This window comes from Hyla sarda, chromosome 7, assembly GCF_029499605.1.
Source record: "Hyla sarda isolate aHylSar1 chromosome 7, aHylSar1.hap1, whole genome shotgun sequence".
Taxonomy (NCBI): domain Eukaryota; kingdom Metazoa; phylum Chordata; class Amphibia; order Anura; family Hylidae; genus Hyla; species Hyla sarda.
In genome coordinates, this window is record NC_079195.1 from 18,273,768 (window position 1) to 18,299,917 (window position 26,150).

The 26,150-nt window shown below is 49.5% G+C and overlaps 1 protein-coding gene across 1 annotated transcript in view; it reads right to left on the reverse strand.

Moving 5' to 3' along the window:
- SMC3 (structural maintenance of chromosomes 3) overlaps window positions 1-26,150 on the reverse strand; it is a 55,294-nt gene that overhangs the window by 21,549 nt on the left and 7,595 nt on the right. Inside the window, exons 6-18 of the mRNA XM_056528976.1 lie at window positions 26,004-26,083; window positions 24,057-24,135; window positions 22,996-23,113; window positions 22,740-22,915; window positions 17,674-17,754; window positions 17,407-17,571; window positions 17,127-17,248; window positions 16,689-16,902; window positions 16,236-16,339; window positions 14,897-14,996; window positions 14,423-14,583; window positions 14,042-14,183; window positions 8,177-8,327 (exon numbers count right to left, since the gene is read on the reverse strand). Of these exons, the coding sequence (XP_056384951.1) occupies window positions 8,177-8,327; window positions 14,042-14,183; window positions 14,423-14,583; window positions 14,897-14,996; window positions 16,236-16,339; window positions 16,689-16,902; window positions 17,127-17,248; window positions 17,407-17,571; window positions 17,674-17,754; window positions 22,740-22,915; window positions 22,996-23,113; window positions 24,057-24,135; window positions 26,004-26,083 (1,693 nt within the window). The remainder of the gene's footprint in view (window positions 1-8,176; window positions 8,328-14,041; window positions 14,184-14,422; window positions 14,584-14,896; window positions 14,997-16,235; window positions 16,340-16,688; window positions 16,903-17,126; window positions 17,249-17,406; window positions 17,572-17,673; window positions 17,755-22,739; window positions 22,916-22,995; window positions 23,114-24,056; window positions 24,136-26,003; window positions 26,084-26,150) is intronic.

Consider the following 26,150-nt stretch of genomic DNA (forward strand, 5'->3'; position numbering starts at 1 on the left):
CCCGGCTTTAGAACATTGGAGAGCTAGAGCCGACAGTTCCTCTGGAGGGGATCCTGAAAGAATACCCTGATGGAGTTGGGAATACCAAACCGATAGGGCCTTCGACACCCAGGCAGAAGTGAAGGCAGGGAGCAGGGAGGAACCCGCTGCTGCGAAGGCATGCTCTGCTAAAGCCTCTACCCTCTTGTCTGCCGGATCCTTGAAGACAGCCGCATCCGCCAGCGTAGTAGCCTTAGAGAGGCGGGAAACAGGTGGGTCCACCGATGGGGGGAAAGTCCACTTAGAGAGGAGGTCCTTGGCGAATGGATATCGCGCTTGAACTTTCCTTGTTCCTTGAAACTTCCTGTCAGGATGTCTCCAGGCAGTTTCCAGAATGGCGTCAAATTCAGCGTGAGAGCTGAACACCTTGGGTGCCGGTCGGGCACGATGAAAGGAAACTTCTGGAGCAACGTCCGAAGTTTCTGGGTCCTCTAGGGGAAAGGTGTCTCTTATGGCCGAAACCAATGAGTTCACCGTGTCCACTGTGTCCGATCGGTCCTCTGAGTCAGATGCCAAATCGGAAATCTCATCCCCATGTTCTCCAGGAGAATGAACGAGTGGAGGCAGCCCTGGAGGAGTGAGACTCCGACCGGTGCACGGCTCTGGGGAGCCAGAGCGGCGACCACGGGAAGGTCTTCTGGAGGAACGACGTTTGTGGCCCGAAGGAGCAGTGAGACCTACGAGGGGATCGCCCAAGTCCACCAGAAGACCCAGGGGATGAGTCAGAGGAGATACCTCTAGAACGCTTGTGAGAGCGTGACACATAGGGAGAGGGGGAGCGGGTCCCACAGGAGGGCTGGTGCAAGGTGGACCTCTCCAAGGCAGTCACCACAGAACGGGAGACCTGAGCCAAGTCGGATATATACTGGGAGAGGGAAAAAACCCAGGCTGGAGGGGCGGCCGAATCCACGGGGGCTGTTAAAGCATCCGGGGCAGAAATAGCAGGGGGGTCTGGGGGAGCAGTCAGAACAAGTGGGCTCAGCAGAACCTGGCATTTTTGAATTACAGCTCTTACAGGTGTAATGAGTAATAAATACTCCAGTTAACTGTTTAGAGGTAGGAACAGTTCTGGGCACGGACATAGTAAAAAATTAACAATATCACCCAAGCCTGTGTCCCCAGGGTAGCTGCTTTGAGGAGAACTCAGCTTAAAGTCAGTCAGAGAGAGCTAGAGAGAGAGACGCTGGCCAATATTAATAGAGGGCCGTGCCAGGTGCAAGGGCTCTCTGATTGACCCTTGCAGCACAAATGCGCACGCACAGCGCTGATTGATGCCCAGTTTGCGCCCCTGTAGAAGCTCCGGCTGCCCGGGTGGGCGGAGCTAATGTACCCCGGCCGCTCAAGAGACACATTATAAAAAAATAATGGCGACCGCTCCCGACCCCGAGCGAACATGTAAAGGCATATGCGTCCGGGGGAAAGGAGTGGACGAGGGCGCCGCCGACAGCCGCCGAAACTAAAGTAAGACGAGCGCTATGCGCGCGTAGGGAGAAGTGCCGTGCCGCGGCTGCTAAAGGCAGCCGCTTTATAACTGTGCACCACAGGACACTGCCTGTTTCAGAAAAAAACTGCCCCCCAGAAAATAATAAAGGTGTCCCCCTGCAGGAAAGAAGAGGGAAAAACCTCATGGCCAGCCCCATCCCCACACTGCCCGATTATGAGCTAGTGGTCCCAAAACTGGGGGTCTCCAGATGTTGCAAGTCCGCACCTAAGGGAGAAGGGAAAATATACTTACCTTAGCCAGAAGAAGTTACCTATAGAAGTCTTCAGTCAGCATTGTCACCTGCAGCATGCTGAGCTACCATAGCGAGGCGAACAGGAAGGTAGGGGGACCCGGACCCATGAGGTACAACCCCAAGCGCTGACCATTGGCGAGAGGGGGTTAACAGTACATCCCAGATGTCTGCCCCCCCCAATCGCAAAAGGGGAAACAGTGAACCTCGGTTCCTGAGTCCCCACCTGAAAACGGAAAGAAAAAGGAATAAAAGAACTAACACGTTCCCTAACTAGGGAAAATAAAAAATAAAAGACCTGGTCTGGGGAGAAACCCAGACCAGTGTCTACCTCCTTAGACACTAAGCTAAAAACTGATTAGCTCAGTGGCCTGGAGGCGGGTATATCCTACTGGGAGGAGCAGACTTTTTCTGTTGCCATAGTGTGAAGCCTCCTAGAGACAGCAGCATACACCCATGGTCTGTGTCCCCCAATGGAGCCGATAGAGAAAAGTTAATTTCTCGTTCGCACTTCATTGGGGGACACCGAACTGATGGGTATATGCTCTTGCCACTAGGAGGCGCTGACACTAGGAAAAGAAAAGTCAGCTCCTCCCTGGCAGGATATACCCGCCCACCTGCAGTGAGGCAACCAGTTTTATCTAGTGTCAGTTAGGAGGTAGACACACAGGTCTGGAGCTCTCCAGACCTGGTCTTTTTAATATTTTCTAGTAAGGGGTGTTTAGTCAGGCTCTTTACTCCTTTTTGTTTCCCTTTTTCAGGTGGGGGTTCAGGAGCATGGCACTACCTGTTCCCCCATGTGCGGCTAAGGGGCACGGGATATTGACGAAGATTCCAATGCACCGTTAACCCCTTCCCGCCAAAGGCCAGCGCCTGGGGTTGCACCGTGGGTCCAGGTCCCCCTATTTTCCCTGCTCGTCTTGGGCTGTAGCAGCATGACGTGTGCAGGTGACTAAAATCCTGGCTGAAGATATCTCTAGGTGAGTATGTAAAGTTGGTCGGGTGAGTATTTTCCCCTCCCTGCACGGGGCTTAAGGGTTTATTCCTGAATCTTGTGCAGGCGGTTTATGGGGTCATGGGCCCGATGTTTTATGGGGTTGGGGCTCTCACTGTTTGTGTCACCTGTCCCCTATCCGGACGGGGACTCGGAGCTTTGCTCCACCCCGTCTTCAGAGCGGGTCCCGTCCGCTCCTGCAACCTTGGGCGGGTGTGTTGCTGGACGGGGACTGGTACTTGTCCTCGTCCTTACAGCAGTAAAATGGGGGGGTCTATATTTCCCACCACAGTGGGGGAGTGGGCTTAACTCTACCACCCCTCCCCTACCCCCCTCTCCCAGCGGGTGGCAATCTTGCATAAGAAAAAAATAAAGGCAGCTTTTTAGGCCATTTGGTGTACTTTGGCACCCTCGTGGCCATTCCTTGCATTGCATTGTATTTGCCTTAAATTTAATGCCTACAGCCCTGGGTTCTCTAACCGCTGGAGTACCTGTGGCTGGCCTTCCAGTACCTCTCCACTGTGTGTGGTGTCCAATGGAGTGATTCGCTGTCTGCTCTGGACTCATATCTGTAGGCCGGACAGTGGTCTGCACGGTTTTCCTCTGCTGCCTGCCCCATGTCTCTTGGCTGATGTATCTGTTACTACAGTTCCGATACCCCACTGCTGGGTATGTGGAGAACTGACCCGATGTGTCTTCAGGACCCATACCAGTAAGCCAGACAATGGTCTGCATGGTTTCCTCTGCCATTTGGCACACATCTCTCTGCTGATGTATCTGTTGCTGGGGTTCCGATACCCCACTGCTGGGTGCGGTATATGGAGAACTGTCCGATGTGCCTTCAGGACCCATACCAGTAAGCCAGACAGTGTACTGCATGGTTTCCTCTACAGTTTGTCACACGTATCACGGCTCATGTATCTGTCGCTACAGTTCCGATACCCCACTGCTGGGTGCAGTATGTGGAGAACTGAGCGATGTGCCTTCAGGACCCATACCAGTAAGTCGGACAGTGGTCTGCATGGTTTCCTCTGTCATTTATCACACATCTCACGGATAGGTGTATGTGGCGGCAGTTCCGATACCCCACTGCTGGGTGAGGTATATGGAGATCTGACCCGATGTGTCCTCCCATACCGGTAAGCCAGACAGTAGTCTGCATGATTTTCCTCTGCCATTTGCCACACGCGTCACAGCTGAGGTGTCTGTGGCGACCCCACTGCTGTGTGCGGTATGTGGAGGACTGAACCGTTGTATCATGAGGACCTCAGGCTCGTTACGGACCATTTCCAGTAAGCCAGTAGTCTGCATGGTTTCCTACATCGCCGGTCACACGATTCTCGGTTGCTGCATCTGAACCAATAGGCCCATTGTGGTCTATGGGGATCTCACGGCATAAAAAACAGTAAGATAAGCAGGACCGTCTCGGCAGCACAGGGGAATGGGAGACCACCACGGGTTCGAGTCCCGGGGTGGGACAGTGTTACAGTCTTGTGGTTAAAACTTGGAGTGTATGGTTGTCTTCCGTGGATCCATTCCAGGCCAGACAGTGGTCTGCATAGTTGACTACCCCGCCTGTCACACATCACACGGCTGATGTGTCTGCAGCTTGTGTTCCAGTCCCTCTCTTCTGAGTAAGGTACTGATGGGATGAATATTTGTCGTCTGTGTGTCCCTCTCCGTAAGCCTGACCGTGGTCTGCGTGGTTGCTTACACCACCTGTCATATCAGATGGCTGATGTATCTGCGTCCGCGGTTCCGGTCCCTCACTGCTCAGTGAAGTGCCGGTGGTATGCCTGGTTGTCTTCTGTGCATCCATGCCGGCTAGCCAGATAGTGATCTGCAAGGTTGCCTACACCGTCTGTCAGACTTCAAACGTCTTCTGTATCTGCAGCTTGAGTTCTGGTACCTCATTGCTGGTGAGGTGCCGATGGGATGCATCGTTGTCTTGGACCCTTACCAGTAAGCCAGACATTCGTCTGCTTGGTGGTCTACACCACCTGTTGCCTCTACTTCTGCAGTTTCCGTACCTCACTATTGTGGGTGGCGTCCGACGGAGTGTTCCATTATCTGCCCTGGTCCATGCCTGTGCGCCAGCTGGTCGTCTGTGTGGTTACTTGCACCACCTGTCATACATCACACGTCTGATGTATCTGAGGCTGGGGTTCTGGTACCTCCCTACTGAGCGAGGTGCCAATACACTGTCTTGTTTTTCCATAGGCCTGACCGTTGTCTGCATTTTTCTTCTGCCGGCTATTTCTCGGCAGATGTTTTTTTTTTCCCGACTAGTGTTCCAGTACCCCACTGTGGTGCGTGGTATATGTGGAACTGACCCGGCGTGTCCCACGGACACTATGCTGGATGTCAGGGATACGTTACTCGGTTTCTCTGCTTCTCTCTCTCTATCTCTCCAAGGGGCGGGGTTTCTTGGCATCCCCGCCCTTCCACCTTTGTCGTAGGTGCTCAGTTATCTCCGGTTCGGGGGGGGGGGGGGGGGGTTCCTTGCTCAGCCAGACTGCTGCTTTGGGTCATCTACCATGCATTGTCGCCCCGTGGATGGTAGTTCACCGCTGCCCTGGTAGTTCTCGTGGGAGTCTCTCCGATTTGCCCCATGTGCCTTATGCACCGCACCACATACTGGTTTACTGGGTGGCCTGCTTGTATGCCTGCTACTCTGACTACGGGCCAGTATCTCTCCCCACTGTGCGTCGTTGTGGGCGGGACCAGCCGTGGCCATGGTCTTTTTTGCCCTATGGCAAGACTATGTCTGCTTGGTGTTCCAATCCATCTGGCTGCCACTGCAGCTGTAGTCCGGTGTCTCTCTCTCAGGTGCAGTCCCACAGAGTGTGTGCATGTGGGTTCTTGGGTACCTTCTTCCGGTCGGTCTCACCATGTCGGCCATTTTTCCTGCTCCACATCCATTCTTCCTCTCCTAAATCTGCATCTGCAGCCTTGGTGTCTAGCACCATTAGGAGATGGGGTGTGGGTTTTTGTTTTTTTGTCCGTGGATTCCGGGGCCTTTCGCAGCAACAGCAGCGTCGCCTTGTTCTCCTTTCTTAAGTTGCTCTCTTGGGCTGCTGTGTGCATAACTCCTTTCCTGCTGGTCCAGTGGATGCTTTCACAGTGTCTGCAGTCTTGGTCCACCGCGGTTGTCGTAGGGTCCTTATGTCTGTGTTCCTACATGTGCTAGGACCGCTTCGTAGGTGTAGAGCCACATTCTTTGCTCGGTAGTGCGCCCAGGGGCTTCTGGTGCTGTTGTATCAGCATTCCCGGGGCAGTTGAGCTCCTCTGTTCTGACATGGGGCCTGCTGGGGCGCCTGTCGGTTCAGCCCCTCCCTGTACTTCCGGGTGTTCTTTTCCAGGGTTTCTGTCCGGGTGACTCAGGTGCCTCCTCGTCCCTATCGTCACTATCTGGATTGCCCCTCCACAGGTCTTGTATTTTTTTTGCCCAGCTTCGGAGTGCGGGGCTCCGATCCCTCTTTGATCGCATGGTGGCTCCTCCCGGCGGCGAGGGTTGCCGCTGGAGCCGGGGGGCTTCCTCCACCCAGTATTTGCATTTCCCTGCTCCTTCTGCGCCTAGCGCGCTTGCAGCTCCCCTCTTCACTTGGGGTGCAGGGATCAGGGTGCTGTCGTAGGTCTCTACTTCAGTTGTCGTCTCGACCACCCTTGTTTTTTCCCTCCTGGAGGGACTATTTGTTTTTTGCTAAGATACATTCAACGGTGGATTTTACAGTCTAGGTTTGTGTGCTTTGCGTACAGCCTAGTGCTCTGTATGTCCTTCTTACCTTTTTTGTCTGGGTCAGTCATACTGCATTGACTCCAGGTATTCTGGGGCAATCCTTCCTATGCTCGGACCCTGGGAGGCCAAGCTAGGCTCTTCTTGGTTCTCCTCCATTTGGACTCTTGGACTTTTGTAGCAGCCGGCCCCCGACTCCTCAGTGATCCATTGGTCGGAGCAGTGTTCTGGTTCATCTCTCCTTCCCTTCTTTCTAGAAGTTTTTTCGCAGGAGAGTCTGTTCGCGGGCATCTGGTTCCCTTTTTCCTGTGGTTTCTCGTCTCTCTATTGACCCAGGTGCCTTGGGTCTCTACAGAGGACGGACCTTTCCCTTGGTGTTCTGGTCCTTCTCCTTGGATGGGAGATCTTACGGGAACTCATGGTTCTGGGCCTAGTGTGTCTCTGTCCTGAGGACTCGTCCATAGACCTTGTGGGCATGCGAGTTCAGTCTTGGACTGTCTCCTTTTCGCTGGTGGTTGTTTCTTTCCCACCCTAGGGGACTGCTTTGATACGTCCCATCAGTTAGGTGTCCCTCAATGAAGTGCGAACGAGAAAAGGAGATTTTTTTTGTACTCATTGTACTCACCATAAAATCTCTCTCTCTCGTAGCCTTCATTGGGGGACACAGCACCCACCCATTTCTTCTTTTTACGGTTCTTGGGTTGTTTCCGGGATTCCTTTCTAGGGTCCTTCGGACGTTTTTTCCTCTCGGGCTTCTCCTACTGCTTTGTGACAAAACTGGCTGCCTCACTGCAGGTGGGCCGGTATATCTTGCCAGGGGGGAGCCGACTTTTCTTTTTCCTAGTGTCAGCGCCTCCTAGTGGCAAGAGCATATACCTATCAGTTAGGTGTCCCCCAATGAAAGCTACGAGAAAGAGATTTTACGGCGAGCACAAAAAAAAAAAAAAATCTCCTTTTCGGCTGCAGTTCACCTTTAATTTCTTTCTTGGTTTTGATTAATTTTGATTAGACATTTATAACCCCTTCACACATTATTACATCCCATATTTCTGTAACCACTTTACCGCAGGATAAAGTGAATGATTTCACAAGAGCAGAAGTGACAACTACTTATTTTGCCACACTTAACTTTGAATTTGGTGGGAAATCTGTCACTAATGTTTGAGCCTTACAATAAGCTGTTTGAGCCCAAAAAGTGTATTCGTATGTAATTTATTTTTAATTTTTTTGTAATTTGTTACTTAATGGCGGTCCACCAGCAATTTGAAAAAAATTAGGAGATTTAGGAGACATACTTTCAAATCCATTGTGGCGCAGCCTATATCCATACATGACTTAAGAGCAATTGCTACTCGGGTGGCATTAAACAAAACAAAAAAAACAAAAAATCCAATGTGAACAGATAGTCTGCTGTTAAGAAGCTTCATTGCTCTCATCACGTGGAGTCTTTAATTTAAGGACACTGCTGATCTTTTCAAGTTCTCAGCAACAGCTGCTGTATAAAAATATGAAATCTGATCACCTAATCCTATCTTGTGCTGCTGGAAATTCTTATTTATGTAGGGTTGCCTCCAAGAACAAATTAAAGGTTACAACTTAATATGCTAAACTTCTCTACTAACAGGAGACAGCAAGGTAGCACATAAAAATGGGCATAAACAAGGCCACACCAACCTTCAAGGGTGATACAATCCATTGTAAATGCCCTGGCCAGCTGTGTGGATACCTCCATACTGCGACATATAAGAGTCTTTCCAAAAACATGCTTGAAAGCTTTATCAAACCGATGATTGTACCGTAACTTGCTAATCATTGGAATAGCATCCTAGGAAGAAAAAAAGAAGACACACAGTAAATAATATTAAAACTATACCATGTAGAATAAGGAGATTTTTGTACTCACTGTAAAATCTCTCTCGTAGCTCTCATTGGGGGACACCGAACTGATGGGTATATGCTCTTGCCACTAGGAGGCGCTGACACTAGGAAAAAAGAAAAGTCTGCTCCTCCCTGGCAGGATATCCCCGCCCACCTGCAGTGAGGCAACCAGTTTGGTCACAAAGCAGTAGGAGAAGCCAAGAAGAAATACGTCCGAAGGACCCTAGAAAGGAATCCCGGAGAACGACCCAAGAACCAGAAAGAATAATCCGGAAAAAAAGAAGAAAAGGGTGGGTAGGGTGTCCCCCAATGAAAGCTACGAGAAAGATTTTACGGTGAGTACAAAAATCTCCTTTTCTCTGGCGCTCTTCATTGGGGGGACACCGAACTGATGGGACGTACCAAAGCAGTCCCCTAGGGTGGGAAAAATACAACCACCAGAGAGGAGGAATCAGTCCCAAGACTGAACTCATGTGTCCACAGGGCCCGTGGACGAGCCCCCAGGTCGGAGACAAACTTAAGCCAAAAATTGAGCTCCCAAAAGAACGCCCGTCCAGGAAGATGGACTAGGACCCCCAATAAAAGTCCGACCACTGGGGGAGACCAGAAAGAAATTGAATATGTCAGGGTCAAATTTTGACAAGAAAACAGTAGGGATCCATGCCAAGCACCCCGATCCCCAAACCCCCTGTGGAAAGGGGAAGGGCAAGTGTGCCGGGCAGAGCAGCCAAAAGGAAATGCTGCCCCACGGCCATGGAACAAGTGCTGGGTGGGCAGAGCCCCCCAGGCTTGGAGGCAGCCCAACGCCGTCCCGAGGGGCCACTAGGAGACCCCAGAGGGATCGGAAGCTGTACACTGGAGCTGGGCAAAAAAAAACAAAAAAAAAAACAAAAAAAAAAAACACAAAACGTGTAGAGAGCCAAACCCGATGGGGGGAAAAAAAATAAAAATAAAAATGAAAAAAATATAAATAAAAATGAAAAAAATAAAAGGCAACCCAAGAAAAAATCTTGGAAGAGACACCTGTAAGCACAGGGAGAGACTGAACTGAATGGCCCCATGTCAGAACCGAAGTGGTGGATAGCCACAGAACCGCGGAAGCAAAAGCACTGGAAACTCTGAGGCTTACCCCCCCAATATATGGAAAAGTGGGCCCCACACCTACCGGGCGGCCCCAGTATACATAGGGACACTGACATGGGGACCTCATGACAGTAGTGGAGTACCAAGACTTCCACACAAAAAAAAGCGCAGACAACCAAGAAGGTATGTGGAGCAGGAAGCTGCAGACACGGAGTGACTGAAAGGTAGAAAGGGTCCCAAGAACACACAGATACACACACCGCGGAACCACCCCTGTAAAAGGACATCGGACTGCAGCCGCAGCCTCGAAGTAATGAGGAAGGCGACCAGGCGGTTTAGAAAAACAGGTAGACACAGTCCGGTTATGTGGCATAGGAACCATGGGCCAGCCCGGTTCCACATACAGAAGACGCACAGAGAAGCGAGATACCAGCCTTCAGGCAGGGGTAACCCTGCAACTCAGAATGAAATGCCAGGAACAAAATCCATAGAGCAAAACGGGATGATGCAAAAACCATAGAGCAACACGGGATGATCTACTGAAAACAACATCCTGGCAGCAGGGTACTTGAAATTACGTCATCAGCACGGGAAATGTATGGCAGATGACTGGAACCAGAAGTTAGCCATGCGGAAAAAAACGACTGGCCTACAGGAATAGAATTCTAGAGCACCCAAGGTGACTCCAGCCAGCGACCCGCCTAAAGTGGGGTACTAGAGTGCAGTCCGAACAAACGGGTAACCAGGCGGAATAGAAAACCCAGCAGCCGGAAGAAAGTCCGACTGACACCAAACCTGCGTACCCGTAGGGACCTTACCTCATTTCCCCACCCAGCAGTGAGGTATGGAAAAAAACTGGCTATGCCTGCGGCGGCGCTGAGGACAGGGACCGATTGCCAGCGGAACCTGAGTAGACAACAGACTGGCTGAATACAGACATTGCCCGAAGCGTGGAAAGAAAGGGAACAGTCAGAAAGTCAGTAACTGTGCCCCATAGACATAGGCGGGAGAGCTGGGAGGCCTAGGAGCCATGGACAGAAGCCCCGCCCCCTACAGATAGAGGGAGGCAGAGAAGCCATGGAATGCATCACTGTCATCCCTAGAGGGTCCATGGAACACTACCGATCAGTTCCGTGCGTACCATGAACAGTAGCGAGGAACCGGAACTCCAGCTCAAAGCCGTCAGCCGTGACGGGCAGCAGAGGAAAAAAGCAGCCCACTGAGAAGCACAGTGGTATAGAACATGTCATTCCAACAGGCACCTACACCGCAGTGAGGTACCATAACTCCAGCCACAGATACACCAGCCATGCGATGTGTGACAGGTGGCGTAGGGAACAAACAGACCACTGCCTGGATAACAGGTAGGGGTTCAGAGTAGACAACGAACCGGTCCGTCAGCACCACATAAAACAGTGGGAAACTTAAGCTCCCGCCGCAGATACATCAGTTGGATAATGTATGCCAGGCGGTGCAGGTAATCACTGATATGGATCCAGAGGAGACAATGAGACGCTCCGACGGACAACTCGCAGGGTAGTGAGGTACCGGAACTCCAACCGTGGGAATGTCAGCCATGTGGTGGGTGACGGGTGGATGTAGGAAACTAAGCAGACAACTGTCTGGCTAACTGTTATGGTTCAATAGGAGATGCCGAAGCATTCCGTTGGAACCCCGCACAAAAACAGGGTAGCGAGACACCCACTGTAGATACCTCAGCAGTTCGATGTATGACAGCGGAGTAGACCCACAAGCAGACCCCTGTCTGGCTCACTGGTATAGGCCAATAGGAGACAATGGGACACCTCACAGGAGTGAGGTACCTGAATTCCAACCGCAGATACGTCAGCCAATAAATGGGTGACAGTAGGAGTAGGAAACCATGCAAAGAACTAATGGTATGGGTCCATGGTAGACAAGGAGTATGTCCATCTGTACCTTGCACAGTAGATAGGCACCAGAAATCCGACCGCACATATGCCAGCCGTGTGACAGGCGGTTGCAGGGAACCATGCAGACAACTGTCTGGCTTACAGGTATGGGTCCATAGCAGGCAAGGAGTCTGTCCGTCTGCACCTTGCATAGTGGAGAGGTATTCGAACTCCAACCGCAGTGTATCAGCCGTATGATGGGTGAGAGGCAGTTGCAGGAAACCATGCAGACAACTGTCCGGCTTACTGGTATGGGTCCACAGTAGAGTCATTCCATCGGTACCTCGCACCGCAGTGGGGCACCGGCACTCCAGCCGCAGATATATCAACCGTTTGATGTATGACAGACATTGTAGACAAGCAGGCAGACCACTGTCGGGCTTACTGGGAAGGTTCCATAGAAGACAATGGGACGCTCCGTAGGGCACCCTTAATAGTAGTGAGGGGACCGGAACTGCAGCCGCAAGACAGGCGGAGTAGAAGACACCTCGCACCAGCAGTGGACCGAGGGTGGGCCGCGGAAGCGGCAGTCATGAAAAGAGGGACAAGGTGACTACAGTCTTGCATAATAAAAATAGGCCTAATCCATGTACGCAGGAATACTCCTCTGAGGACCGTGCCCTGGATGAGCTACCACAGACCTCTAACTGTAAGACAAGTATTGGCCACCAGAGGGAGCCAAACTCCAAGAAATGGTTTGAGAGAGATTATATATCTTTCTTTTTGTGTAAAAGTGACCTGCCTGCCTCCAGGGGGGAGGAGAAAGAGGGCAGATAATGCCCATTCCCCCCCCAACTCCCCACCCCTCCCCAAAAAATTGGGGAATAGAAACCAATACTGCCCCATGAAAATGGTGGTGGTGGGGGGGGGGAGGGGGAACGGAGGTATGCTCCGAGTCCCCATCCAGCACACCACAGTCGCCGGCCCCATCTATACCCCCGCATAATGGCTGCTGGTGAGGAGAAAAAGGGAAACTGCCGGTGTAAGAGGAACTCCGGCGTCCCGGCAAGCTCTGTGTCCCGATCAGCTGATAAAAGTGCTGAGACAGCAGAGCTGCCAGCACAGACACTGAGATTGCACTGTGATTGGTTGATAGGAGGGCGTGTATGCTCACTGCACAAATCACAAAGTTTTGCAGCCTCTCACCACACCGGGTCCCGCTCTGAAAAAGAGGACAGGGGCGGAGCTACGCTCCGAGTCCGTGGCTCTCCAGCGAAGGTAGAGGGAAGCGGTGCCTGGCTGGCAAAGGGGCCAGCGGGCTGGAAGACTACGGTCCAAAAAGACAGGGAGTCAGAGGAAACAGCCTCTGACATCCCAGGTAGGACCCCCGCAGCGTGCCGAGTCCCGGAGGACTTACTGCGGGGAGGAGAGGGGCGGAGCTAAGCTCCGTAGTAAAAGCACATATCCCTCCCAGTCGAGCGCTCCGAAGGTTGCGCTGCCAGAGCAGGGAGAGGGTCAGCACGCCGTTGACCCTCAGAATCCCACTCTGAAGTAGGGAAGAAGAGGGGCGGAGTTACCCGCCGCCATTACGGCTCCTGCCGGGCGGCTGGCGGAGAGTGGTGACTGAAGAAAAGTACAGGGAGCCGCCGCAAAGGTCGGTGGCTGCCCTGAAAATGAAAACTTAAGGTGAGACTACCAGGGAGACACGACCCCGATAGAGATTATTAACCCCTTAAGTCCGGGGGGGGGCAGGAACATACTCACCTATCACACATACTCACCTATCTTGACCTACTCACCTAGAGACGTCTTCAGACAGCTTTTTAGTCACCTGCATCACGTCATGCTGCTACAGCCCAAGACGAGCAGGGAAAATAGGGGGACGTGGACCCACGGTGCAACTCCAGGCGCTGGCCGTTGGCGGGAAGGGGTTAATGGTGCATTTGTATTTTATGTCCCGTGCCCCTTAGCTGCATATGGGAGAACAGGTAGCGCCATGCTCCTGAACCCCCACCTGAAAAAGGGAAACAAAAAGGAGAAAAGAACCTGACTAAACAGCCCTTACTAGAAAATAATAAAAAAGACCAGGTCTGGAGAGCTCCAGACCTGTGTGTCTACCTCCTAAGTGACACTAGATAAAACTGGTTGCCTCACTGCAGGTGGGCGGGAATATCCTGCCAGGGAGGAGCCAACTTTTCTTTTTTCCTAGTGTCAGCGCCTCCTAGTGGCAAGAGCATATACCCATCAGTTTGGTGTCCCCCAATGAAGAGCACCAGAGAAAGAACTTATTATAAGTCTTGACACACATGCAGGAACGTTCTGCACACTGAGTGACCACATATGTACAGCCAAATTCTCACTAGAGAAAGGTGGATCTGCTACACTAATACTCAGTAGGGGTAGTGGTTTTCAACCTGTGACCCTCTAGCTGTAGCAAAACTACAACTCCTGGCATGCCTGGACAGCCATTGGCTGTCCATGCATGCTGGGAGTTGTAGTTTTGCATCTTAAGTAGGGGATTCCAACATTTATGACATATTAAACTGTAGAAAGACGTTTAATAATGGACAAGGTTAATCTTGTTTAATGCAATATTTTCAGTCAGTGAAAAGCCTGAATAGATGTGTAATCCAGCATACAATGTGCTGCTGCTCCTTAGAATATACAGCAGAGACATGATTTAGACCCTTTATAAACAATGACTTACATTTGTCTCTGGGTACGCTGTATCTCTCACATCCAGCTTGTTGAGAGGAAGGAACGTCACTTCTCCAGGAAGGTTCATCTTGTTAAACTCCATCAAGATCTTGGTGCTGACCTCATCTGATTCCACAATATGATAGAACAGCCTGGTTGGGAGCACACAGCATTTTATAACTGTGAGCCCCTTATCAATATTAATATAAACCCCTGTTTTATAATACTGTTCAGACACAATCAGAAATTAGTTATATGGAATATATATATTCGCTTCAGTAGCGATGAGCTGCAATACTAGGCCCAGCCCTTGTATAGCTGTGGCACTGTACTGAAAGAAAGCAGCTATATTTTCTAATCCTGAACAACCCCTTAGGTTGTGAAACATTACCTGTTGCCAGCAGTGACCTCGACACAAGTGTAGAAAGCCGGTTCACAGTCAAAATTGTTCATGACAATCCCGTGATAGCCATTAATGACATGTTGGTTGATGCCTTTTCTTCTGAAGTGCTCTAGGACCTTATTAATGCTGTCAATGCCATTCAATATAGCCTATAAAACAGAAATGTTACGGTCAGAAATGAAAATTTACTTTAAGTAAATGGATTTTCCACCCAAATGCTTTCTAATGTGTGGTAACAAAGACGTTTTTAAGCTACTGCATCAGGTCAGGTTCATTCTATTTGTATTGGCCTATTTGTGTAATTATTCAATGTCCAATATCAGTTTGCATTGCTGAAATGACAATATGCAGGGAAATTGAGTGTTTTCCTGCCCGGATGCCCCCCATAGGCAGTAGCACTGCATCATTGGTGTGGGGGACAAAATTTCTGTCTGATGGAAACATAAGGGTAATAGATCTCACCTTTCCTGTTGCAGCTCGAAGAAGTTGCTGTTTCTTTTCTAGATCCTCTCGCTTAGCGGCAAGTGCCTGCTGCTCAGCATTCTCTTCTCGCCATAAGTAACTTGGAAAAAAAAAAAAAAAGATATACCGTATTTTTCGCCGTATAAGACGCACTTTTTCTTCCCTAAAACTGGGGGGGGGAGAAAGTCGGTGCGTCTTATACGGCGAATACATCCCTATCGCGGCGGTCCCTGCGGCCATCAACGGCCGGGACCCGTGGTTAATACAGGACATCACCGATCGCGGTGATGCCCTGTATTAACCCTTCAGACGCAGCGATCAAAGCTGACCGGAAAGTGACACTAACCCGGCTGTTCAGTCGGGCTGTTCGGGACCGCCGCGATTTCACTGCGGCGGTCCCGAACAGCCCGACTGAATAGCCGGGTTAGTGCTTACAGGACACCAGGAGGGACCTTACCTGCCTCCTCGGTGTCTTCTCCGTTCAGGGATCCCCTGTATGGCCGGCGCTCTCCTTCCTCGTCATCACGTCGTTGCGTACGTGCGTCGGCGTGCGTAACGACGTGATGGCGGTGACGGAGAGCAAGGATACCCGGCCGGCAGCAGAGACGTTCCGGAGCGACGGGGACACGGCGACAGCGATTGAGCGACATCCAGGGCAGCGGTGACGGGTCCGGAGCGGCGGGGACACGCGAGTATTACCTCCTCCTGCAGTGGTCTTCAATCTGCGGACCTCCAGATGTTGCAAAACTACAACTCCCAGCATGCCCGGACCGCCAACGGCTGTCCCGGCATGCTGGGAGTTGTAGTTTTGCAACATCTGGAGGTCCGCAGATTGAAGACCACTATTGGGTTCAAAATCTTTATTCTTTTTAGATTTTGCCCCTAAAAATTGGGTGCGTCTTATACGCCGGTGCGTCCTATAGGATGAAAAATACGGTAACTGTACCAAAGCTTTTTACAGTCAATGTCACCACATCTGTATCACATCAAACAATTTGTAAAGGTGTCAACAACAGCTTCTGGACAGTTTATTTCTTTTAGTTATTTGTTTACAGTGACTGCACTCAGCAGAGATGTACCATGTCTGCTGCCGATTTAATGCTATGTAAAACAATGTAACTAAATTATTGAATACAACATCAGATCTTCAGTAAACATATTATGTATTAATGTACCCTAAGAAAGATAAAATATGCTGAAACAGAAAAAGTCATGCAAATCTAGAAGATGGGGTAAAGTAAAAATAAAAAAAATAAAAACTATGGAACTTTTCTGTTTCTTCTTTTTGTCTTTCCAAATATATGCAAAAAATATATTAAACCCAGCTTTGGGTCCTTACTTTCTCTCACTCTGTAACTCGTCTTTCTTGTTTTTCACTTCATAGTACTTCTTGTCCAGTTCTTCAACTCGAGCTTTTACTTCACTTAGATCTTGATCCAATTTCTAAAAAACAAAAACATTGATATAGATATATAAATATAAACCTGTCAGAATCAAAAAAATTCCATATATATGTGCATATTTCATAAAAAGGATAAGTTTCTGATTAAAGTGCCAAAGCCCATAGCTGTATGTCTTGACCTCACACTTCACCAAAACTGGGGTACATTTACTAGTCTTATGTAATACTTAGTGTAAACTTAACCTAAACATCCTAAGGATACACCAAACACCAGCTGCAGGAAGCGCTTAAAAACCAGTGTGTGTGTGTGTCTCAAACAAAACAACCAAAATGCAGAAAATGTTATACCAAGGCCGAGGTGAACAGATATTTATCACAAATTTTACGTACAGTGTATTGCTCAAGATTTTTCTCCTTATTTGCCTCAGTGTCTTCAAGATCTTTGTGTATCGCAGCTATCTGCCGTTTCTTGTCATTTATGGCTTGGTCTAAGGACTTCAGTTCCTTCTTAATCCACTTGTCTCGTTCTTCTTTTGATGTAAACTGACTGCCACGGCCTTGCTTGGCATACAGATCTGTTCTTTCCTGGGTGGCTTGTGCTAATCTAAAAAGAAATAAAAGTGTAAATGTGAGTTATAAAATATAAATAAAAATCCAATATCCATTGAAAAAGGCATGCATAACTGTGTCACACTGCAGCAATAGGTAGCAGTTGAGTAAATGTCTAATTGAGCAGTGCCATTGAAAATTGACTGTGTTTCCACTTAATTTCATCTGTCACACAGATATTAAAGTGATGATGTAGAGGTATACGGATCCTATACAAACCTTGCAATGCCATTTTCCTCCTTCTGTTTAACACTAGAGAACTTAGGCTCTGTCTCTGCCAGCTCTTTCTGCTTTTCCTCAATCTTTTCCAGTAATTTCTGTCTTTCTTTCAAAAGACGTTTCTTAAAAAGGAAACAAAAAGTTAAAGTTATTTACTGATCGTATGAATCAATGGATCATGAATTTTGCCCTGTGACTATTTAGCATGAGGCCACAGCACACAGCCCTGTCAGATAGGCCCAGTCACAGTGCCCCAGCTTCCTACATCTCAAATAGTTACCCGCTGTTCACTGTTCCCAGCCAGTTCATCCTGCAGATCCTTAGCTTTCAACTCCAGTTTGGTCCTTTGCTTTATCTGCTCTTGTCGTTCAGAACTTAGCTGCTCCTTCTCTTCTTTCATTGCAGAGATCTTTGACTTCATCTCTCGTACGTGACGTTCAATATCCTACATGGATAAAAATAATTAATCAAACACATTTGAAAAATAAAAAGTTAAATAAAATTGAATCAAGTATGAGCAAATACAACATTTGTTATCCATGCTCACCTCCATTTTATCCCGGGCATCCTGTTGTGCATCTCTCAGCTGCCTTGATTTTTCACCACTTGTCTCTCTTTTTGACGAAAGCTACAAAAATACAACGTTGGTTACCAACACTCTAAGACATTAAAAGGAAGTCAACATGTATGTCATAGGGAAAAGGTAATTTTTTTGTACTCACCGGAAAATCTCTCCCTCATAGCCTTCATTGAGGGACACCTATACTGATGGGTATATGCTCTTAGGAAAATAGGAAAGTAGGAAAATAAGTCGGCTCCTCCCTGGCAGGATATACCCGCCCACTGGAACACAAGAACCGGAAAAAATTATCCGGAAAAAAGATGAAGAATGGGTGGGTGCGGTGTCCCCCAATGAAGGCTACGAGAAAGATTTTATGGTGAATACAAAAAAATAAAAATCTCCTTTTCTCGGTTGCTCTTCATTGGGGGACACCTATACTGATGGGACGTCCAAAGAAGTCCCCTAGGATGGAAAAAAACAACCAAAAGCGAAAGGGGAATCAGTCCAGAGACCGAACCCACTCGACCATAAGGCCTGGGGACGAGATCCAGGCAGAGACAACCGAGGCCCAACAGAGCTCCCGGAAGAACCCCCGTCTAGGACGCCAAGAAGAGACCGTCCAACAAGGACAAACAAGAGAAACCCATCCAGAGTCAACCGAGTCAAGAGAACATGGCCGAAAAAAACCCAGGGGGAGCAGAGTACACCTGAGCAGAAGGAGAGTACAGGAGGTGGAGACCAGAAAAACACTGGAAAAAAGAAAGAAAGATGGAGACTGGCTCTGGAGAAGCCTGTTGCATAAAAGCGATGACCGGAACAGCTGCAGACCAAAAACCCCTGTCCCAGGGGCCCGTCGCGAGCACCTGGGAGGCTAAATAAGCTCGAGTAGCGTAATCCGGATGACCGAAATGCCCACCGCCTCGGAAGTACATGGACCCCGAAGGTGGAGAAGGAAGGAATAAGGCCAAAAAGGGAGCGGAATGCCCTGAAAAGGAGCATCCCGGAACACAAGGAGCGACCAACATGGGAACTGGAGGTACTCGGGTCATCTGGAAGGCATACATGCAAGAATAAACGGCCAAAAGGAGCATCCCGGAACACTGGTGCAGCAAACATGGGAAACGGAGGTTCCCAAGTCGCCTGGAAGACGTACACCTGTAGAGTAAGTCAGCCCAATGTCTGCGAAACACTCCGGGTGACAAACTTCTACGTCTAGACAAGAAAGACCGCCTTACAATGGAATCGCAGGGAAGTTGAGGTGGGAGAGCTAACCTGCCCGAGACCACAACCATCACGAAGGCCCAAAGAACCAGAAGGGCAGACCTAGAAAAGAAGGCACGCTATGGCATACTAGGATAGTGTGCAAGACAAGGAGACTAACCAGACATGGACCTCAGCCTGAGCGGACTGAAGCAACATCCCGTCAGGACAGGAACAAAAGGGAAGGTAACTCCAGAAGACTGTAGTGTCAGTGTAGCGCAACTGACACCAACAAAAAGAAGGAGGAACAAACCGCTCCAGGGAGATTGCACTGAGGGAGGAGGAGAGCAATGGCAGGACCCAAACAACAGACGGAGCTAGACAGTATGTCGCCAAGCCATACAAGATCACATCAACTCCCAACAGAGGAACCGACTGTGTCGCCCATTCATGCTCCATGCCAGAACAGAGGCGCTCAACCGTCGGAAACCTGTCGAAACAAGATCAGGAAGGCCCAAGGCACAGGAAGGTGGGCTCTACACGTGCAGAGTGGCCTAGCATATGTAGGGATAAGATATGGTTAAAACGCAGACATCCAAAAGTCTGGCAGAGTGGAAGACAGCTCAGCACCCAACAGTGTGTCACAACCATGCCCAAAGGAGACCAAAGTTACACGCTTAGAAAGAGGAACAGAGAATGCTGCTGTTTATGTGAAAGTCCATGAAACCTGCAGGAAACGCCCACACCCCATCTCCTAATGGTGCCACACACCAGAACTGCTTGCGCAGATGCAAGAGACGAAGGATGTGTGTGGGAAAAGAAACATGCAGACACAGTCTGACAGGCAGGTATAAAAGACCGAATGAAACCGCCAAGACACTCTCTTTGGAACTTCTGGAAAATGAGTCACCGGATTGTAGCCGCGGGAGCTGCAAAAATGGGGAAGGTGACCTGGCGGAGTAGAAAACCATGCAGACACAGTCTGCTATCTGGCAAAGGGACCATGGCCACACCGGGTGCTGCATTCAGAACCACACACAGAAAGTGGGTTACCGGCCATCGGCCGCTGGGAGAGCAGCAGATATGTAGAGAGGGACCTGGTAAAGGAAGGAATCCTGCGAACCAGTATATGGAGTATTGAATAGAGCCCATTGAGCAACATGGGAAGACTCACTCAGAATTGCACTGTGGCAGTGGGTTACCTGAACTTCCGTCCTCTGTGTGGGAAGTGTATAGTAGTGGACTCGACGTAGCAGTGGTAGACCATGCAGACAACCGCCTGGCTGACTGGTATAGGATTCCTGAATGCTCAGTCACTCAATCGAACCCTCCACAGAAAGTGGGGTATTGGAGCATGACCTAACGGATGACCTGGCGGCGTAAGACCCAGCAGTTGAAAGTCTGGCTGACTGACATCAGTCCCGAGTACCTGGAGGGACCCTCATCCAGAGTCCTTACACCAGCAGTGAGATACGGGAAACCTGACCGTGCCCGCAGCAGCCCAGAGATGGTAGACCAACAGCGATGGAGACTGTGCAGGCGCTGGAGAAAAGGGGGACAGCCAGATAGGCGATCACTGTGCCCCTCTGTCACCTTTTGGAGGAAGGGGAGGCCTAGGAGCCATGGATAGTATCCCCACCACCGTGAGAGATCGGGGAAGGCTGAGGAGCCGTGGAATGCATCCCTGTTAAACCATCCAGGGTCCATAGGACACAACTTTGTACACATCGCAAGGAAGTGGGGTACCGGAACTCTAGCCACAGATACATCAGCTATGTGATGTGAGGAAACCACGCAGACCACTGTCTGGCTTACTGGTATGGGTCCATAGTAGACAAGGGGTCACTCCATTGGACACCTGCACTAGTAGTGGGGTACCGGAGTGCCAGCCGCAGCATTTGAGAAATGAGTGGCAGGCAAGACTACTGTCAGACATATCGACATCAGGGCCAATCCATGCCCACGCAGGGACACTTCCACGGAGACCTCGCACTAGACGTGAAGATCCGGAGCACTAGCCGCAGATACGGCAGCCTGTGGAGGAGGGAATCATATTGTATGACATGCCAGAACCCCCCCTTGATGGGTGACCGGCAGACCTGACAGAGCGACCTTAGTGTCTACCAGGGGCACCCAACCAGTGTCTTGCCTCAGTAGGGAGGGACTGATATTCGGCCATGGGCACAGCATGGCACTCAGTGTTAGGGGAGAACAGTCACCGAATACATCCACAATTCCCATGGGATCGTGCAGAAAATAGATACGCCAGAGGCATACCTCAACTGACAATGTACAGGGCGACTGAAGGAATAAAGTGGCCCCCCAATACCGTCCCAAGAAGAGGGACCCTGTAGATATTAAACGGAGGAAAACAGATGTGACAAACCAAGGCTGTAATAGCGCTTGGTTGCCACAAGGGGGAGCACAATAATAAAAAAATCCAGGGTGCAATATAATTGATGGCCACAAGAGAGTGCCTAAAACCACTAAATGGTCTGAGAGACCAGCGGTGTGTTTTATTTATTTATAACTTATTTATTTATAACTTTGACAGGGAGGGCGCACTGGAAGAACACCGCCCCCGGAGCCGGCCTCATACAGTAAGGAGCACGGATGGGGAGCCAGAGAACTTGAAGATGCGGCCGTCCCCTCCGTCACCTGGACGCAGGATCAGCGGCCGTTTAAAGCAACAGGGCCGAGGGACTGGTTGAAGGACACGGCCGGTTCCTCCCTCATCAGGGAAGCGCCCGGGCGTGTGGGACCGGAGCAGTAAGCGGGCTAGTGCCCGCAGTGGAGTGGTCGGCCACGTGGGACCGGATACCCACTGTCTGCAGCTGATGGTCTCCGGTTAGCCTATAAAGAGCATGGCCAGGACATTGCGCCTGGCTGCAGCAAGATAGCAGTGTGCGGGCTGGTGTGCCCACACTGAGGAAACAAGCAGCCACGTGGGACTGGAGACCCGCTTCCCCAGAAGACAAACTGGGGCAGCAGGATAGAGTCTCTGGCCAATAGAGAGGAAAACGCGGCCAGGGCAGCGTGCCTGGCCGCAATACATGTGGGACCCGAAAAGGGAGGGGGGCAGGTCCACCGGACTTGCCCCCTCCAGGAAGGCACCTGAGGTCATGAGGGGTCCGACCCAGCACAGCCACGTGTAATGGCAGCTGAGGAGCTGGGCACAGCAGAGGAAGGGGACCCCCTGGATGAGCAAAAGGGAAGGAGGGAGAGGGGCAAGGGGGGTTGTAGTACATACTCTCCCACAGGCTCCGTCTTCTCATACTCACCCTGAAGTCTTCAACCAGCTTATGGCCACACTACATCATACCAGGCTAAGATAGCGGGGCGAGCAGGGACAAGTGAGGGACCCAGACACAGCGTACAACCTCCAGGCACTGGCCGTTGGTGAGAAGGGGGTTAACAGTACATACTCTATGTCTGAGCCCCTTCATCGCATATGGGGGAACAGGTAAGCGTCATGCTCCTGAACCCCCACCTGAAAAAGGAAACAGGAAGAACCTAACTAAACAGCCCTTACTAGAAAATAATAAAAAAAAGACCAGGTCTGAAGAGCACCAGACCTGTGTCCGCCTCCTGCTGCTGACACTAGCTAAAAGTGATTACCTCACTTCCAGTGGGTGGGTATATCCTGCCAGGGAGGAGCCGACTTTTTTTCCTAGTGTCAGTGCCTCCTAGTGGCAAGAGCATATACCCATCAGTATAAGAGTCCCCCAATGAAGAGAAATTAGATTATTGTTCCTGAGCTTGAGACGCCCTTTTCCTAGCTTAGCCAGAGCAGAATGCACTACACTAGACTACACTAGATTTCAGAAGACTCGGGAAGATTATAGACTTACCTCATCAAGCTTAGCCCGGGTCTCATTCAGCTCCTGGTTGTAGATGGTGTACTCCAGGGCTCTCCTCATCTTATCCCACTTTTGGTACTGTGCCAGTTCTTCTTTCTCTTCCTCTAGAGTGTGCAGCCTTTCCTCAATGTATTTCAGCAGTTCATTAATCTTCTCCCGTTTACCCTCTAAGAGAAACCACAAACCACATAACCAAACCGCAGACGCCTCTCAGACACAGTCCTTTACAAAAAAAAACATTACTAACCAGTTTCCTTCATTAGCGAGATACTCTCTTCTTTCCGCTCATCATATACCCTGGTCCCGGCAACTTCACGGAGCAGTTTCAACCTTTGAGAATCTGGGGCTGTTGCCATTTGGTTAATCTACCATGTAAAATTTTACATTATTATTGTATTATCTTTTAAGCGATTTGAGAACATTGACAGTCACTAAAATAGTATCTACTAGTTGGTTCGAGTGCGCCATGTCACAGTTACTTAAAGCATTCGTCCTATAGAGTGGTGACAGTCAATGTTCGACAGTCATTTTTAATTTTGAAATTCAGAACCTAAAGGGGTACTCCGGCCCTATATTCAAAGGATAGGGGACAAGATGTCTGATAGTAGGGGTCCCGCCGCTAGGGACCCCCGCATTCTAGCATGCAGCACCCACCTGTGAGCACTGCAGGAAGCGCTGGAAGCTCCAGGTCTTATGCCTCCCGTCTACGGGGATGTTGAGTATCGTGACGTCATGCCCCGCCCCTGTGTGAGGTCACACCCCGCCCCGTCAATACAAGTCTATGGGAGGGGGTGTGACGGCCATCACGCCCCCTCTCATAGACTTGCATTGAGGGGGCGGGGCATGATGTCACACGGGGGCAGAGTCGCGACGTCACGATACTCTGTCCCCGTGGAGCAAGGAGAAGCTTAGTTCATTCCTTGGCTTCTAGCGATTTCCATCCTATGTCCTCATTATAAGTCTATGACGCCAACCAGAGAAGTTAGACTTCTCCCCACTGCTCCCCTCATCTGTGGCCGTCTCTCTGCGACACGTCAAAAGTTTTTTCCAAATGATAAGTACAAGTTAGAGAAAGCTGCCACTACAGCCTGCAATAAGACACTATCACATAAAACTAGAGTCTCATAGTTGTTTGCAAGCTTATTATGAAGTTATGTGGTGGAATGAGAACTCGTGCAGGATTATCAGAAGTTGTAGATTTACAGATGTCAGATTAAAGGACCTTAACTGTATTAACAGACAGAACAATACGGTAACATGTTTGCTTCGTATGCATGTGCTGTACATTAATGCATAAATTGACCATACCTTTCCCTGTTTTACAATGTAGTATGGATTACTTCGAGAAAAACCAGCACTTTCCAATAGATTCATAACATCGTTCTTACTGCAATAAAAAAAATGTAAGAATTTAATTAAGTATGCGCAAAAAAATAAAAATAAAAAAAAGACATTTATGTCATTTATGTGCACGACAAGTTCTGAAATATATAAATTGTTGCTTCAGGACTATATTCAGGTCTCACTCAACCATACACACTGACAGATTTTCTTGTATACAAGCTTAAACCTGTAGAATAGAGGTCAGGTGCTTCTTGATAGTCTATTTTTTTTGTCTTATCTTTTTTTGCCTCATCTATAATGAGCCTGTCATCAAACCATATTTTCTAAACTATCTCAGATTATATTCCCTAACTACTCCTAACACCCCTCCCGCTTAAAAAAAAAAAAATTTCCAAGCTTTAAAAAGCTGTGTATCATACCTTTCCCCTTGCTCACATTGTGTGAGCTCCCAGCAGGAGAAAGTGGGCGTTCCCCAGCAGGCACAATGTCACTGAAGCCTGTGAGAGCTGTGCCTCGCCCCCCACTTCCTGAGTTTGGACTTCTGCAAGTCTGGGTGGAGGCCAAACTAACTGTTTGACTTGCGTCAGGGAACAGAACAGAGCCATCTAGTGGCTGTTTTTTCAATCACATTAAAAACATATAAAAAGGTTGAGAATTTTAACAGCAAGTAAATAGCGAAGTATCTTATAATAACATAAGGATATATATTAAAAGTTTAGTTTGGTGACAGGTACTCTTTAAAACATAATTTAAAAAGTAACAAGTAAAGAGAAAATTACTGATAAGCAAATCAATGGAGAATCATGGCTGCATTGTGCAATGGATAAAAAGTGCACGTGACCTCAATGTTTCCCTACAGGAAAACTATAGGTGACATCTTAATTCATACAAGTTTTCAGAAACAACGGGGCTGTGCACAAGTTGTGGCAATGGTTTAAGTTTATCATAACAGTCACATTTTGCATATTACAGCCTACAGCAGTCCCATTTCCAGCCCTACAATAGAAAAATCATGCCTCCCCCCCCCCCCACCCCCCCTCCGCCCAAAGGAAAAATATATTAATAAATGTTCGTTTGTGCATCACTTGACAAGTTAATACACACAAGTTAATAAGTAGCACTGTTATGTCACATAACAATACAGTGGTCCCTCAACATACGATGGTAATCCGGACCATCGTATGTTGAGGGATCCGTGCAATGTAAAGTATAGGACAGTGGTCTACAACCTGTGAACCTCCAGATGTTGCAAAACTACAACACCCAGCATGCCCGGACAGCCAACGGCTGTCCGGACATGCTGGGAGTTGTAGTTTTACAACATCTGGAGGTCCGCAGGTTGAAGACCACTGGTATTGGAGGTTATACCCACGTGTCCCCGCCGCTCCGGACCGTCACCGCTCGTCACCGCTGCCCTGGATGTCGCCCCCCATCGCTGTCGCTGCGTCCCCACAGTGTCCCCGATGCTCCGGCAAGGCCTCTACTTCCCCAGCATCCTCACTCTCCGTCGCTACGTACGCCGCTCCTATTGGATGACGGGACGGCGTGCACAGCGACGTGATGACGACGATGGAGAGCGCCGACGATGCAGGGGATCCCGAAGAGGACGCGCCGGAGCCCCGAGGACAGGTAAGTGATCGTCAGCGGACCACACGGGGCACCATAAACGGCTATCCGGTGGCAGCTGAAGCAGTCTGCGCTGCCGGATAGCCGTTAATGCGATGGCCCCGACATACAAAAGCATCGTATGTTGATGCTGCCTTCAACATGCGATGGCCTCTGAGAGGCCATCGTATGTTGAAATGATCGTATGTCGGGGCCATCGTAGGTCGGGGGGTCACTGTAGTGTAATAATATTACATGGCTGCTTTCTATATGTATACTGTCGTACTTCCCATGAAAAACACTTACGTCACCATTTTCTTGTCCAAGAAATACTGATCCTTTTTGGCCCCAATAACTCTTCGAAGGGAAACCTCCTCCTTGTCAATCTAGCAAAAGAAAAAAAATATATACTTTTATATAAGGAAAGAGCTTCAACCCACAAGAGCAGAAGAT